The sequence below is a fragment of the Rhinolophus hipposideros genome, assembly GCF_964194185.1.
Source record: "Rhinolophus hipposideros genome assembly, chromosome: 3".
Taxonomy (NCBI): Eukaryota; Metazoa; Chordata; class Mammalia; order Chiroptera; family Rhinolophidae; genus Rhinolophus; species Rhinolophus hipposideros.
In genome coordinates, this window is record NC_138049.1 from 7,964,299 (window position 1) to 7,978,062 (window position 13,764).

At 46.8% G+C, this 13,764-nt stretch overlaps 1 protein-coding gene across 4 annotated transcripts in view; it reads left to right on the forward strand.

Annotated features, from left to right (window-relative positions):
- The first annotated feature begins 2,742 nt into the window (after window positions 1–2,742).
- Window positions 2,743–13,764, forward strand: part of EZR (ezrin) — a 50,503-nt gene continuing 39,481 nt past the window's right edge. Inside the window, exons 1-2 of one of the 4 annotated variants that reach the window (XM_081032972.1) lie at window positions 2,743–3,022; window positions 4,378–4,462. In XM_081032972.1, coding sequence (XP_080889098.1) covers window positions 4,451–4,462 — 12 coding nt within the window. In that variant the 5' untranslated portion in view covers window positions 2,743–3,022; window positions 4,378–4,450. Of the gene's footprint in view, window positions 3,023–3,137; window positions 3,176–3,204; window positions 3,312–3,412; window positions 3,621–4,377; window positions 4,463–13,764 lie in introns of those variants that run through there. The other 3 variants (XM_081032973.1, XM_081032971.1, XM_081032974.1) reach the window with 3 other exon arrangements.

The following is a 13,764-nucleotide window of genomic DNA, read 5'->3' on the forward strand; positions in this document are numbered from 1 at the left end:
TGCCAGTGTCCCCCTCCCTGCCCCCAAACGCCATTACTATCATACTGAAGCAGTTCACCAGAGACTTATTGAGCCCCAATTCCTAGAGGGAGCCCCAGAAGTAATCCTAATGCACACCAAAGCTGCAGTACCGCTGTCCTAAGCCATTCTCGTCGATTCCTTGGAGTTCAATCTTCTGTGTGTGTTAGAGGGTAGGGGTGGGAGGGGGTGTGTGTGGGAGGGTTAGGTTCTAAAGTCTGGCGAAAATAAATTACCCTTGGAAAATCCCCTAAAACACTCAGAAGATACAGTATAAATGTTTTTCTTGGGGGGGACCCTGTGCAGTAGCATGTAAATATAATGTGTAATGCTTACTGTAATGTGGGACACATGGGACTTTCTACTCTTTTAACTTATGCAAGAAAAGTATACTCATAAGTTGAATTTGATTAATTTAAATGATCCCACTACATGACTCAGTAACATAAGAACACCATGAAATATACATCATCATCCTAATTCTTCAGATGAAGAGATGGGAGCTTAGTCAGTTTGAGACTCGCCCAAAGTGACCAGCTTGTAAGTGCTGGGACTAGAAGTCAGATGTAGCTCTATTTGATTCTGAAACTGATCTTTTCGTTTTTACCACACTGCCATAGACCAATTCATTTTTCAGCATTTCCCTGAAGGGTAAAGTTCAGAAGTTTAGGTCATGGGCCACTGCTATGCCAAACATCCAGTTTAGAAGACAGTATATGGAGACAAAAAAATTGGAGGCATATACTATCAGCAAAGTTGGACCAAAAATGGCTAATGAGGCTCCCGGCTGTGATAAGAGGTGAAGATAGACTGTCCTAGGAGTAATATGTCCAAACTGAACCATTATACTGTAGGTTACTTACATATCTTTCATAGTTTCCTTCCTATAGCGTTTATCTTTATATCTTCTTTTTTTAATTTAGTTTATTAGTTTCAGGTATACAAAACAATGTAATAGTTACACATTTACACCCCTCACAGAGTGATAATCTCCTCCTCCAATCTATTACCCCTAGCTGTTAGAATTCCACTGACTCTATTCCCTATGCTGTACTCCATATCCCGTGACTATGTACATCTTCCTTTTAATAAAAACAGTCAGTCTTTCAGAGGGAACAGACTTACCAAATAGAGGATGAAATCTCAGGAAAGCCCTCCCTCTTCACCTGGAACTCTGAAATGCCCTGGACCTACAGCAGGAGACGATCACAGGTGCCGACTGACAACCAGTACCCCAGAAGCACTCTGCTCCTGTGACAGGTTAGGCATTAGCAGGAGGCCCACATTGTGCTAAGCACTTTGCATGCTGTCACGTGGGGTGTCATGTGGGGTCTTTGGTCCCACTCCCCACATAAGAACGCAGGATATGGTGAGGCCAAAAAGGAACACCCACGGAGCCATAGGTAGGGGAGTCACACCACTACAGTCTCGCTGGCGGCTGGGTTGGAGACACAGGAAGCAGGAGCCACACTATCCGCAACCTGCCGTCCACTTCTCTCTGCCAATCAACCTCACTTGCTAGCTGTAATCCGTTGTGCTAATTGCAATCCGCTCTTGCTAGCTCAGCCACCATCTTCTTGCTAGCCCCCATTTTCTGCTAGTGTAGCCATGGCAGTTATATTAGTGGCCAGTGGCTCACTGGTTACAGCTGTCAGCCAACTAGCCACAGCTGATGGCCATCCAATTACAGTTGATGGCCATTTACTACCTGAACCAGCACCTTTCTACGTGAGGCCGAGAGCCTAGAAACTGCACTCCTGGCTCTGTCCCCACACATGCCTTTACTTATTTAATCCCTACAAGCCTATGTTGGAAGCTGCTGCTACTGTGTTTCCCCGAAAATAAGGCCTAGCTGGATCATCAGCTCTAATATATCTTTTGGAGCAAAAATTAATAGAAGACCCGGACTTACATTAGATAAATACCGGGTCTTATATTAATTTTTGCTCCAAACGACGCATTAGAGCTGATGGTCCGGCTAGGACTTATTTTCTGGGAAACACGAGTATATCTCCATTCCACAAATTGGGAGAGAGTTTGGTACTTTGCCCAAAGTCATTGGTTACTTTGTACCCTGGTAGATTTGAGTTCTTAATATGTGCCAGACACTGTTCTAGGTATCTTACACCTATTAAATCCTTTAATCCTCATTAGCAACCCTATGAAATAGGCGCCATAATTATGCTATTTTACAGCTGAGAAAACTAAAGCACAAAGAAGTTAAATAACTCTCTCAGCTCACACAGGGTTATTGGTGAGCCCAGGAAAAAGAATTCAGGAGCTCAGGTCTCAACCCTTAGTCTACACCACAATCACCTGAAGGGCTCGAAGACCATACTGCTTGGCCCCAGCTACAGCGCTTCTGATTCCCTAGGTTGGGGGCAATACCTGTGAATGTCCAGTTCTGCAAATTCCCAGGGGATGGTTGCTGCTGCTAGTCTGGGCCACGCTTTGAGATGGACTGCTCTAAAGCCAGCTCTTTTAATCACTGTGCCCCAAATCCTACTGGCCACTAAAGTGCATGGGTCTTTGTGTGTTTTTAAAAATTCCTGAGAACCATTTGCAAAAAAAAAAAAAAAAGTTTAAATAATTACTAGACTTTCTCCCTATAGAGATTTTTGCGATAGCTTTGTGCTAGTCAAGTCAAACGAGACTACTGCGTGTCCTTTAGCGAGGGCGTTCGGCGATCGAGTCCTCACGCGGTGTCCTTGGCCGAATCCGAACGCCACGGCGGGCCCGCCACGTGCGCGGAGACACGGAGCAGGCCGCTCCAGGTGCTCAGAACCCGCCCGGGTCCCCGCGCAAGGACGACAGCATGACCTGACCAGGGGCAGCCCCACCCCAGAAGGGCCCAGTACTTCCCCCCGTGGCAGCCAGTCCTCCAGGTTTATTGACATTTTCTTGATTTCCCTGTGTCTGCTGTGGAGGACGGAGTTTCACAACTTACATCTGCAATCAGGAGTTGGACCAAATTGGGCAAAGTTCTCCAAGGGCAAGGGGACAGGTACGGAAAGGAACCGGTCCTGGAGGCAGAATGCGCCCCCAACCGGGTCTGCGCGACCCCCGGGGGCGCCCCGCGGGCGGGCCGAGCGGAGGCGGGCGGTGTCCCGGGCGCGGGCGGCGGCCGCAGCCATCTTGCGCCGGGCGCACCTCTCAGGTCGGGCGGGCGCGGCGGCGGGGGGCGCGGCCCCGGGACCCCGCCCCTCCGGGGACGGTCGGGAGCGCGGGCGGCGGGCACCCAGCGCGGACGCACCGGCGGCGGGGAGCGCAGCGGGTCTCTGCAGGCGTCGCGGGTGAGCCGGGCGGGCGGCCGGCGTGGCGGGCGGACGGGCCGGGCCCCGCCCGGGTGTTCGCGGCGCGCGCTCCGCGGGGGGAACAGCGGCCCGGCGCGCCGGCAGGTGTGGCGGGCCGGCCCGGCGGAGGGCAGGACCGAGCTCGAAGCCGGGGCTGGTGGTGCGCGAGGGGAGCCTGGCTCACCGCCCCGCCGGCCGGGCTCGGGGTGTCGGGATCCCAGGGCGTAGGGCCGGTGGGGTCCCCGCCCGGTGGGGTCCCCGCCCGGTCCTCGGCGCACGTTTCTCCCGTTCGGCCCAAATAAACGGCAGGTAAAGCTGAACCTGCTAGTGTGCTTGCGCCGGCAGCTCCGCGACCTTCCCGTTGCCACTCGTGCCCTCCGGTCCCCCTCCCGAGGTGCCCGCGGAGCCGGGGCTGCGTGGACGCGCCCCTGCCCGCGCCCCTCCCGCCTCGCTCGGCCGGGCGGGGACAGTTTTTAAAAAGTGTTTCTCAAAGGCTTGACGGTTGCGGTTTCAGCCTTGGGGCAAACGGTTGCTCCACAAAGTGAAACTCGCTGTCTGCTGGGCTCCCCGCTGGCTTCCGGGCAGCCCCGGGACGTACCTCGGGGGACCCCCACCCCCGGCCGCTTCCGCGTCCCGCCCCGGCGCCCCCACCCCGGCGCCCCCACCCCTCCCCTCCGTCTCCCCCTCCCTCCCATCCCCCTCCGTCTCCCCCTCCCTCCCATCCCCCTCCGCCTCCCCCTCCCTCCCACCCCTCTCCCCTTCCCCTCCCCCTCCCCCTCCCCCTCCCCGCGGGCCTCCGCGACCGCGGCCGGGTCTCCTCCCCGCAGGGGCGGCCGCCCAGGTCCCGCGCCCTGCACCGCCTTGGCGCACGCCCCCTCCCCGCCGGCCCGGCCCCTCCTGCAGGGCCCGCCGCCCGGCCCGCGGTAATTGCAGGTTGGGCGGTGACTCATCCCGGCGCCCGCCCGGCCGGTTCTTAAGCCGCGCGCTCGGGGCGGGCGCGGAGTCTCCCGGCGCGGCGGCGGGAAGGAGAGCACTGTGCGCTCTGAAGGGCTTCCTCTGCCTCCAGGTCCGAGAGCCGTCTCAGCTGCTGCTGGCCACTTGTTTCCAGGGGATTGCGGAAAACCCACCAGGAACCGAAAATGCCGAAACCAGTAAGTCACCCAGTTTCTGGGCTGGGTCGGACCTTCGGGTTTTATTTTCAAGCGGAGTTCCCGGGGGGTGGGGGTGGTTTCCTGGGACAGCTCTTTGTAGGGCAAGGTTCTTTTTTAAACCGACGAGAGGGCAGGACTGAAAAATTGTCCCCGCTGTTATTGGTTGGTCCTTTCGTGGAACTCCTGAAGAAAACACGGTGATGATGCTTTTCTCTCGTCTTTTTGTTTGTTCTTCCCTTCCCCCTCCGGTAGTTATGGGCTTTTATAAAAATTAGAATCCCTTTGGCACTGCTTCGGTCTGTTTAAAAAGTATTCTAATGCAACTTGGAAGGTTCTTGAACAGTTGTCTGAATCGCTGGGAGAGCCAGGTGGCTTCCAATGACGGACAGCAACCCCGAGTCCATGCGAGTGTCCGGAACCAAGTGCACCCCAAATCTCCCTTTGGGGCTTTACAGGGCATCTGGCAGAGGACACACAGTCTTTGTGGCCGGCATTCGTTTTACCCCAGGCCTGTGAGGCTGTGTTCTATTACCCCGGGAATTTGCTTGTGCAGCAGGATTCCTATCTCGAAAAGAGGTTTAGTAATGGACTTGAATTGCAGATGAAGGAAGGCAGCCCTGGAGTTTGATAAGGAGGCGAAGCAGCCTCTCTGCTGCTCTCTCTGGCCGTGCACTCCTGCTGCTATACACCCCATAAACATCAGCCTACTAAAGGGCCGCTTGCCGGCACCTCCGTCCCCTTGAATCTGACTATGTGGCCATCTCACTTAGGTTGCTGGTCAGGCCTGGGGTGTTTTGGCTTTCATTTAAGTTGTGGAAACAGGGCAGCTTCTTTGTGATTGGCATTTCTTAGAAAGTTGTCTATATTCCACCAGCGTTAGCAGTGACTAGACATCGGGGAGAGGATTCTCAATTTTCAGATTGAGTTGTGAATCATGGTGGAGAAAATGTCTGGATTCATTAAAAATTGCAATAAAAGACAGGTGTGAAATTTCTTTCTAGTTTTACAAACAAGTTCTGTAGTCAGTGCTTGTATGCTTTTTCTACCATTAAATGTAGGATTCTTTAAAAGGCATTTTTAATAACGTCTTGTTTTACTGTTAGGATAAACACGTTACTATGTGAATATGCTAATAGATTCAGAAGCCAGTGTCGTTTTTGCTTAAGGTACATCCATCATCAAGATGATTCATTCATGATGCAGAAAATTCTTTTCCTACACAAAATTCTTTTCAATTCAAACTTTCGAGTGGCACGTGACCTCCAGGCTTTTCAATGCCTGTGATACAAAACTGACTTAAATACAATCCCTTACTCAGGACACAGACCCCAGTCGTGAGCGGAGCGTTAGTCAGTGGTCAAGGCGTGGTTTTCTTTATTTCACTGAAAGAAAAGACTCAGAATTCAGCTTTTAACATATCCCTCAGAAACAAGTCAGTAAGCCAGTTTCCAGTCACTGCTTTTCTTTCTCATTTCTCATCGTGAACTCTAAATGTCTTTTTCGGTGTGTGTTTTTTTAATTGTACTAAAATATAGGTATCATCTTCCCAAACGGAAACTCTACCTATTAAACACTAACCAACCCCACCTCCCCAGGCCCTGGCAACCACTCCTGTCTCTATGAATTTGACTCCTCTAGGGACCTCATATAAGTGGAATCACACAGTATTTGTCCTTTTAGGTCTGGCTCATTTCACTCTGCATGATGTCCTCAAGGTTCATCCATTTTGTAGCATGTGTCAAAATAGTCTTCATTTTTAAGGCAATTTCTTACGGCAGGTACATTTGGATTTCATTTTGCTTTAAAGGTCTTTTATGATGGATTAGAAACTTAGAAAATGTTTTTCTGACAAAATGAAGCTAGTTGTTAAACGGTTACGGGATGATAGTAGCCATCAGCTTGTATGTTAGGGTCCCGATAACCAGAGGCACGTTTTTGAAAGACTATATGATATCTACAGTGACGATATCCAAACATGTTGCGAGGTCACCTTTTAGGTGAGCCACTTGGGAAATTCCGTACCTGCCCCCTTTTCGGGGATGGTGGTTTTTTGGAGATTTTGCCTTGTAAAATACGTACAGGTAAGCCTTTCTTCATGTGAGTTGAATTAGGGCCAGGCTTCTGGGTGACTTGCGTGCTCCTTCCATCCCCCCCCCACTGGCTTTCTTCATTGTGATGGAAAGGAGGCAGGAGGCACGTAAAGGAAAACCACTGCAGCAAGTTTAGGAGTGAAAAGGGTGTGGCCTTAACGGCCAAGTCCTCTTGAAGCTGTTTTCTGAGGAGTTCAGAACTGAGCTGCCTGCAGGTGGCCCCAGTGTTGCCTTAGCCTTTCGTTGCTGTGTCAGTACGGAAGTTTCTAAAATACAAGTACATTTTCCTTTCAGTGAGAAACTCTGAAAGTGTGTTCAAAATTCTACCCTGTGCCAAATTTTAAGATAATTTCTGAGATTACTTTGGCTCTCTGGGAATACGTAGCCTTTTCCACTATGTATTTTAGTAGGGACAGAATTTACTGAATATACTGATACAGTTTCCATCCCTCTCAACAATTGAGGACACACGGGATCTATTTTCTGTACACCCCTCCTTCCTCACCATGGGCAGATGGTCAATTAGGTGGCTAAGATTTTCCCACGTGGCAGTGAAAAGTGCTGGCTGGGATTAGTCATTTGTCATTCTCACACTAAAGCACAATGAGTCTGCTTTGTACCTTTGTCCCTTAGCTCAGTGGGTGTTGACTGTTATATGCTAGATGTTGAGGCTACCGAGATGAGCTGACGCAGAAATAGTCCCTCTCATGGCTTTACAGTCTGGTGAGGAGGACAGACAATAGTCCTAGAATAACTTGTGTGTATCTAATGATGTGTGCTGGTCTTGGTTGGGGGAGTGCTAGTCAGGGAGGTGAGGAGGGCTCCCAGGAGGTGATGACTGCTGAGTTATGTAAAGAATGGAGAGGCCTTCACCAGGGGAAGGAGGGAGGCAGGGAACAGCCTGTGCAGAGGCCTTGCCCTGTGGTGGAGGGAGTAGGATGAGCTCAGCGTTCCCAGTGAAAAGACCTGCATGGCAAGAGGGAAGCCAGTCAGCTCTGCAGAGCCTTCCTTGTAGGTCACATGCAGGCATTTTGGGGGCTTAACTCGGGAAGAAGCACAGAAGGGTTTTGACTGTAAGGAGGTGACCTGATCAGATCTGCCTTTTGAAAGGTTACTGCAGCTGCAATATGAGAATCGGTAGGAGGCAGGGGGTGGCAGGAATCGAGCTGGGAGACTTGGAGTAGCCCTGGTAAGAAGAGGTGGTGCTAGCTTGGACCGTGGTGGTGGTGGTGCACATGGGGAACAGTGGGTATATTTGGGAGCTAAACTTGATGTGCTTGGTGATGGATGTGCAGGGGCAGAGGGCGGTGTTAGCCGACTTCTGGTGCCTAGCTTGCATAACTGGATGGATGGCAGTGCCATTCTCTGAGATAAGGAGCCTGGACAAGGACCAGGTGTATGAAGGAAGGTTGAGGGTTTGGTTTCTACAGGTTGTTAATAAATTTGTAACTGATTGATGAGAAAAAGTCCTTGCTTTCTTTCATAATTGTAACTGCTGCCTCCTAAAATATATACAAGTACCAGACTTTTTAAACTACAGTATTTCTAAGTCCACATAAACTAAAAATCATCCGGCAGCTTCTTATGTTTCTCCTGAGTGTATGTACACAGTACACACACACAAAGTTAAAAGTTAGGATTAATTTAGTGCATTGTTCTCAAACTTTGGTGCACACGATTAGAAACTTACAGACTCCTGGGTCCCTCATAGCACTGCGGAATCTCCATCCCTGCAGGTAGGTAGGACTGAGTCCTGTGCTTTACAGAAGCTCCCCAGATGGTTCTGATGCACTCCACAGTTTGGGAACTGCCGATTTCATAGGAAGAGGGTGAACTTTATGTATTCCTTTCTCTTGGACCCCAGCAGTACAATGAAGTCCCCTCGATGGGGTTGAATCTGGTGGCTGTGTGGCAGAGACCAAAGTTCACGGTGTGTTGAGGGAGCAGCAAAGCCCAGTGTGGTCCCAGAGCGTCCGTTCAGGTGGACGCTCGGAGAGTTCGGGAGTGGATGCACTTCAAGTTCAATAAAGTTCAGAGTGAACGCTGTGGGTGCCATCATCACTGGTATTTGGAATGTGGGTGGGGTGGGAAAAAGGAGATAGCTGGATGGGTATCAAACTCCAGAAAGACAAGGCCAGCTAAGATGCTTGATAGCATCTCTCTGATTTGAGCTGCTCTCTACAGGGAGTCCAGTTGCAGAGCTTAATCTGGCTGTGACCACTGGGCCCTCACATTTTGGCTTTCTTTGTTTTTAGAGGGGAGACGAGAAAGGCAGAGAAGGAGGAGCCCATTTCTCTTCCTTTCTTTTCACTCTTAGTTCTCACTGACAACCTCTCTTGTTAGGTACTGTACTAAAAAAAATACTGTTCCGGTTTACTTATACAAAGTTTTGTGTATCGGCAATTTGGGGATTCTTAGGATGATTCAATACGCCGGCCTTCTTACAGTATTTAGACATTTCAGCTCTAATCTGAAGCAATAAAATTCACAGCCTGCTTTCGACAGCAGTGAATGCATTTTGAGTTATCCCTATGGTTTCTCCAAATACTCCAATTAGTTTTTAATTTAAGCACTGTGTTTGCCACTACTAATTAAATATGGAGTATTTACTGAAGAGACCAGAAAGCTGCATTATTTTCCTTCTGACACACCATCCATGCGTGTGAACATAAAGAATAACGATCCCATTCTAGACTTTCTGTAAATAGTTTATTTATTTTTAGTGTTTTTTTTTATTGGTTTCAGGTGTACAAAGCAATTCATTGCTCAGTTCAGACTACTTCATGGTTTCCATCTGCAAATAGTTTTTTTAAAGAAAAGAAAAAGAAACATTATAAGGTGACTTAGAGACTTTTGATTAAAATAAAATGCTTAATATATAATTAATGTACATAATTTTTCCAAATAAAAATCTAAAGAGCCATATAAAGAAGGTTCATAGTTAACTATTTACTGGTACTTTGGTAAGCCATTTCACTTTTGTGAACCTGAATTTTGTCATCTATAAAATGGGAGTAAGTTTTTAAATGAAAAGAATGTTGCATAAAATAAACTGAGACAAAGCTTATATCTATAAACTTCAGTTTATCTTTATTTCTGTATTATGTAAGCTTGATGTGTTTCTTGTGTACTCCCCCCCCCCAAATCCTTTTTACAAACTGTTCAATGTAACCTGTAGCTAAAATGAAGGGTATTAGCTCCCAAGTTGCTCCAAATCAGGTAAAGTTTGTCAGTAGACCTAAGGAAAACAGCCATGTGAAATGTTTGGGTTACTTAGTGAAAAGGAACACTCTGACTTCATCCTCTGTCTTTTAGTTGTCAAAATCCCCTTGTAGGTCCTATGGATTCCTTCCTTTGTATTGAAGCCCTGTAGTGTGCCATTAGGTGCTAGGTGCTGGGACTTATAAAAATAAGGAAGACAGATTTTGCCTTTAAGGGATTCTCAGTCTACTAGGGGAGTCAGGTAGGTAATGAAGGAACTGCTGTGCGGGATGGTAAGTGCTCTGCAATGGAGATAAATACAGAAGAAGATTAACTGTGGCCTGGAGAGCCTGGGAAGGCTGGGCTCCCAGCTGGTGAGAAGCTCAGGTGGGTGTTGGATGCTTAGGAACTCACCAGTGCACCAGTGCAGAGGCCTTAAGGCAGCAGCAGTCAGTTGTTTTCCTTTGATTAGGATTCGCATTCCATTCTCTAAGCCCTTGTTTAAAAAAATCTAACATCTTACAGATAAAAGGTAATAGTGTTTCAAAGGAAATCTGCATTAACATAATTATCTTTTTAATCTAATGTATTTGAGAAAACAAAGCTTAGAAGCAAAATGAAAATTTTCTGATCTTGACCCAACTTTTATTGATAAAACAAAGGAACAAATACCATCTGATGATCAAACTGCAATAGCCAAATATATCAATTTTGCTTCCCTTTGTGTTAAGTTTGAAGTCACTTTTCACATCCTAATTTTCTTTTCCATTTTTGTCTGAGAAAAGATCAGTTTAAAACTGTCTACATATATAAAAGAAGTCATATCAGATATTATAAAGAATAGTTTTTACTTTAGGATGGGGTTGGCCAAGGCCAAATCTGGCTGTGGCCTGTTTTTGTATGGGGCTAACAGGTAGGAATAGTTTTTATATTTTTAAAGGTTGTTTAAAATAATAAAAACAATAAGATACAACAGACACCAAATACGGCCTTCAAAGCCCAAAATGTTTATCTGGCTCTTTAGAAAAAATTTGCCAACCCTTGCTTTAGGATAAAAATAATTATTGTTAAGCATTTATTATATCTTACGACTAAGCTAGTAATATTTGGAAACAAATCTATTCCACTAGTTACAATTTAAAAAAAACAAAAAGAAATCCCATGCGCTGAGCGTGGATAGGAGTAGGAAAGCTCTCCATGGAGCAGGTACGGTTGGTGCTGAGGTCAGATTTTAAACAAGCCTGGTGTCCTGGAGGGCCTTTGTTTCTATAGGGAAAGGGGTAGCATCTGGTGTCAGACTTCTAAGCTATTGTATAGTAAACGGTTTTGTGGTATATGCCAAAAGAAAGCGACTTGTACCTGATACTTGAGTTGGAAGGTGAGTGTTACATAAATGAGTTGCTTTTTTTTTTATCACTGATAACGTAAAATTTACTTTCGACTTACCATAGTGTGTATATGAATTTCTGACTATAGATGGTTTTATAATTCAATCCCTAATTTGGACCACTCTGTCTAAAATAGAGCCCCCGTCACTGTCCACCCTGTACCCCATTTTATTTTGTTTGATAGGACTTATTTCTATCAGTAACAATGTTAGATACTTGTTTCTTTGCCTTCTTCCCTGGCCGCAAAAGTGAGAGAGGCATCGTTCTCTGCTTCTGGAGCAAACTTGCTTTACTGACAGATAAATAGAAGGAAAGAGGGTGACCAAGTGGGTAAACGTGCCCCCTCTTAGTGGGTGCTCGTGGGCAAGCTTCTCAGCCCTGGCCCTGCTCCCTCACCTGGGACCAAGATCCCGGGACCTACCTTGGAGGATCTGATGAGGCCGCCAGGGCAGGGACAGCCCTGGGACGCTCCTGGCCCTGTGCCTGGCTCTCTTCTCCCTCAGTGCAGAGGGCAGAGTGCATGTAGAACTCTGCTTGTAACTACGACATTTTAATCTGATTAAATCAACTGTCATGTCTCACGATGGGCATGCTTTTTTTCTTCCTGACTTAGCCTAATAATGCAATAAATTTTACCCTACTTTTTGTCCTTTTCTACTACAATGGAAACCACCCACATCCCTCCACAAAATTCATTCGTTCATTCAACAAATAGAGTACTTACTATGTGTCAGGTTTTTAGGTCCTGGGAATACATTAGTGACTAAAAAGGGGAAAACACCTACTTTCAAACAGTTAATACAGGGTCGGGGCATGACGGGAGGGCTGCTGTCAGTTTCCATCCAGGTTTTGCCACGAGGCAGAAGCACTTTTTCACTCTTCATTGCGTGAAGAGTTGAAACCACTGGGCAGAGTGACTTCTGAATCTGTTTTTTGTTTTTGGATCCATCACTTGCAGTGGACAATGAGCCAGGATGACATTTCTCCAAGAACTTGTTTGCAAATATTTTTGGCGATAAGCATGTCATCAATTGCCATCCCACTTAAATTCTCCCATCATTTCTCAGGCTCTGAGGTTCAGGGAAATTTGTCCTTTTGGAATAATTTGCCTACTGCACCATTACTGCATCTATGGATTTCTTGTAAAACACGTCTTAGAAGGATATCCAACCTGTTCCTTATGTTTTTAAAGAGCCAATTGAACCACAGATCAGTTGGCGAAAGCGTAGAACATAAATATTAGATTAGAACCACCACCTCTTTATGCAAATATTATGTATATTAGTATAGTATTCTTATTAGAGTGTTTCATTGCCTTGGTTAAATAATTATGGATGCTGCTGCTTGTTCAAGTATCTGCTTACATAATACATTGCTATGTGGGTGAAGCTATTAGGTGGGACTTTGATGGGGAGACAGATAGGGTGGGGAACACTTGATGTTTATTAAAAAACTAGCCAAACAGAGCAGTTTGGACATACAGTGTGAAGACAGGCTGCAAAGTACATAACAGATTTGGACACATCAACTGTAAAAAGATATTTTTGAGGCAATGGGGGAAAATTGAATATTGATTGAACTTGATTAAGGAATAGTTTTTAATTATGTTGGAAATGATAGTGGTATGGGTTTGTGTGTGTGTAAAGTCTGATAGGACTACAAACTGAAGCTTTTACAAGTGAAATGATTCATATAATGGCCTTAAAGTATGCCAACAATTAAAAAAATCTGGTGGAAAAAGTAGGTGATTCAAGAATGCTAGAAAGTTAATGGTCAGAGCCAGATGAAAGTACATGGGGGCTCATTGTACTGCTTTCTCGACTTTTGTGAATGTTTCAAGTTTTCCAAAATAAAAAGTTTGTTTTAAAAGCACATTATAAGGGTGAAAGGGAAAGATGCTGTTTTGATTCCAAATCACCAAGTGCTTGAGTCTCGTGAGAGGGCCAGTAGGAAGGGACTTCTCCTCCCCTGGGGTCTGGAGTCCTGGACAAAGAGCTGGGACTGGCTCTAGGGGGCCTGCCCTGCCCGTGGCTGGGTCCTAGGTCCTGGTGAACGCTCTCCTAGGACGCCTGGGGTGGAACCAGTTTCTTGGGAGACCTTTTGTGTTCTGATCAGTGAATGACTGATTAAATCCCACCTGGACCGTCTTTCCCTCCACATAATGTTTTATTAAAGGAGATCTCTAGTCAGAATTGCAGTTGACTTGGAAACACAGAACTGTCTGTTCCCAACTAGTTCCACTCTTACTCTGCATTCCCACGATTGTTTTTAGTGGGGGAGGGGGAAGAGTGCTGTGACCCAGCTGGAAATAGGTCATTGTCTCAATAGCTGCATTCTCAGAGCTGAGAATTGGAACTGAGCGTAATAAATGGGGCCTTACGGAGTGCAGTTTCATGCAGCCATTTTAAGAGTTCAATGTGCATGCAGTCTACGCCGGCTGGGAGGAGGTAGGACCGACCTGAAGGAAATGTGGCAGATCAGAGCCGCAGGCAGGAGGCGGGTGGGTGACAGGATTATAAAGTGCATGGTGGGTCTTCTTGCTCCCATCAAGTAATTACGGACATAATTATAATCTCATTCCGATGTAACATACTTGATTGTGACAAAGTATAAATTAAAGAAG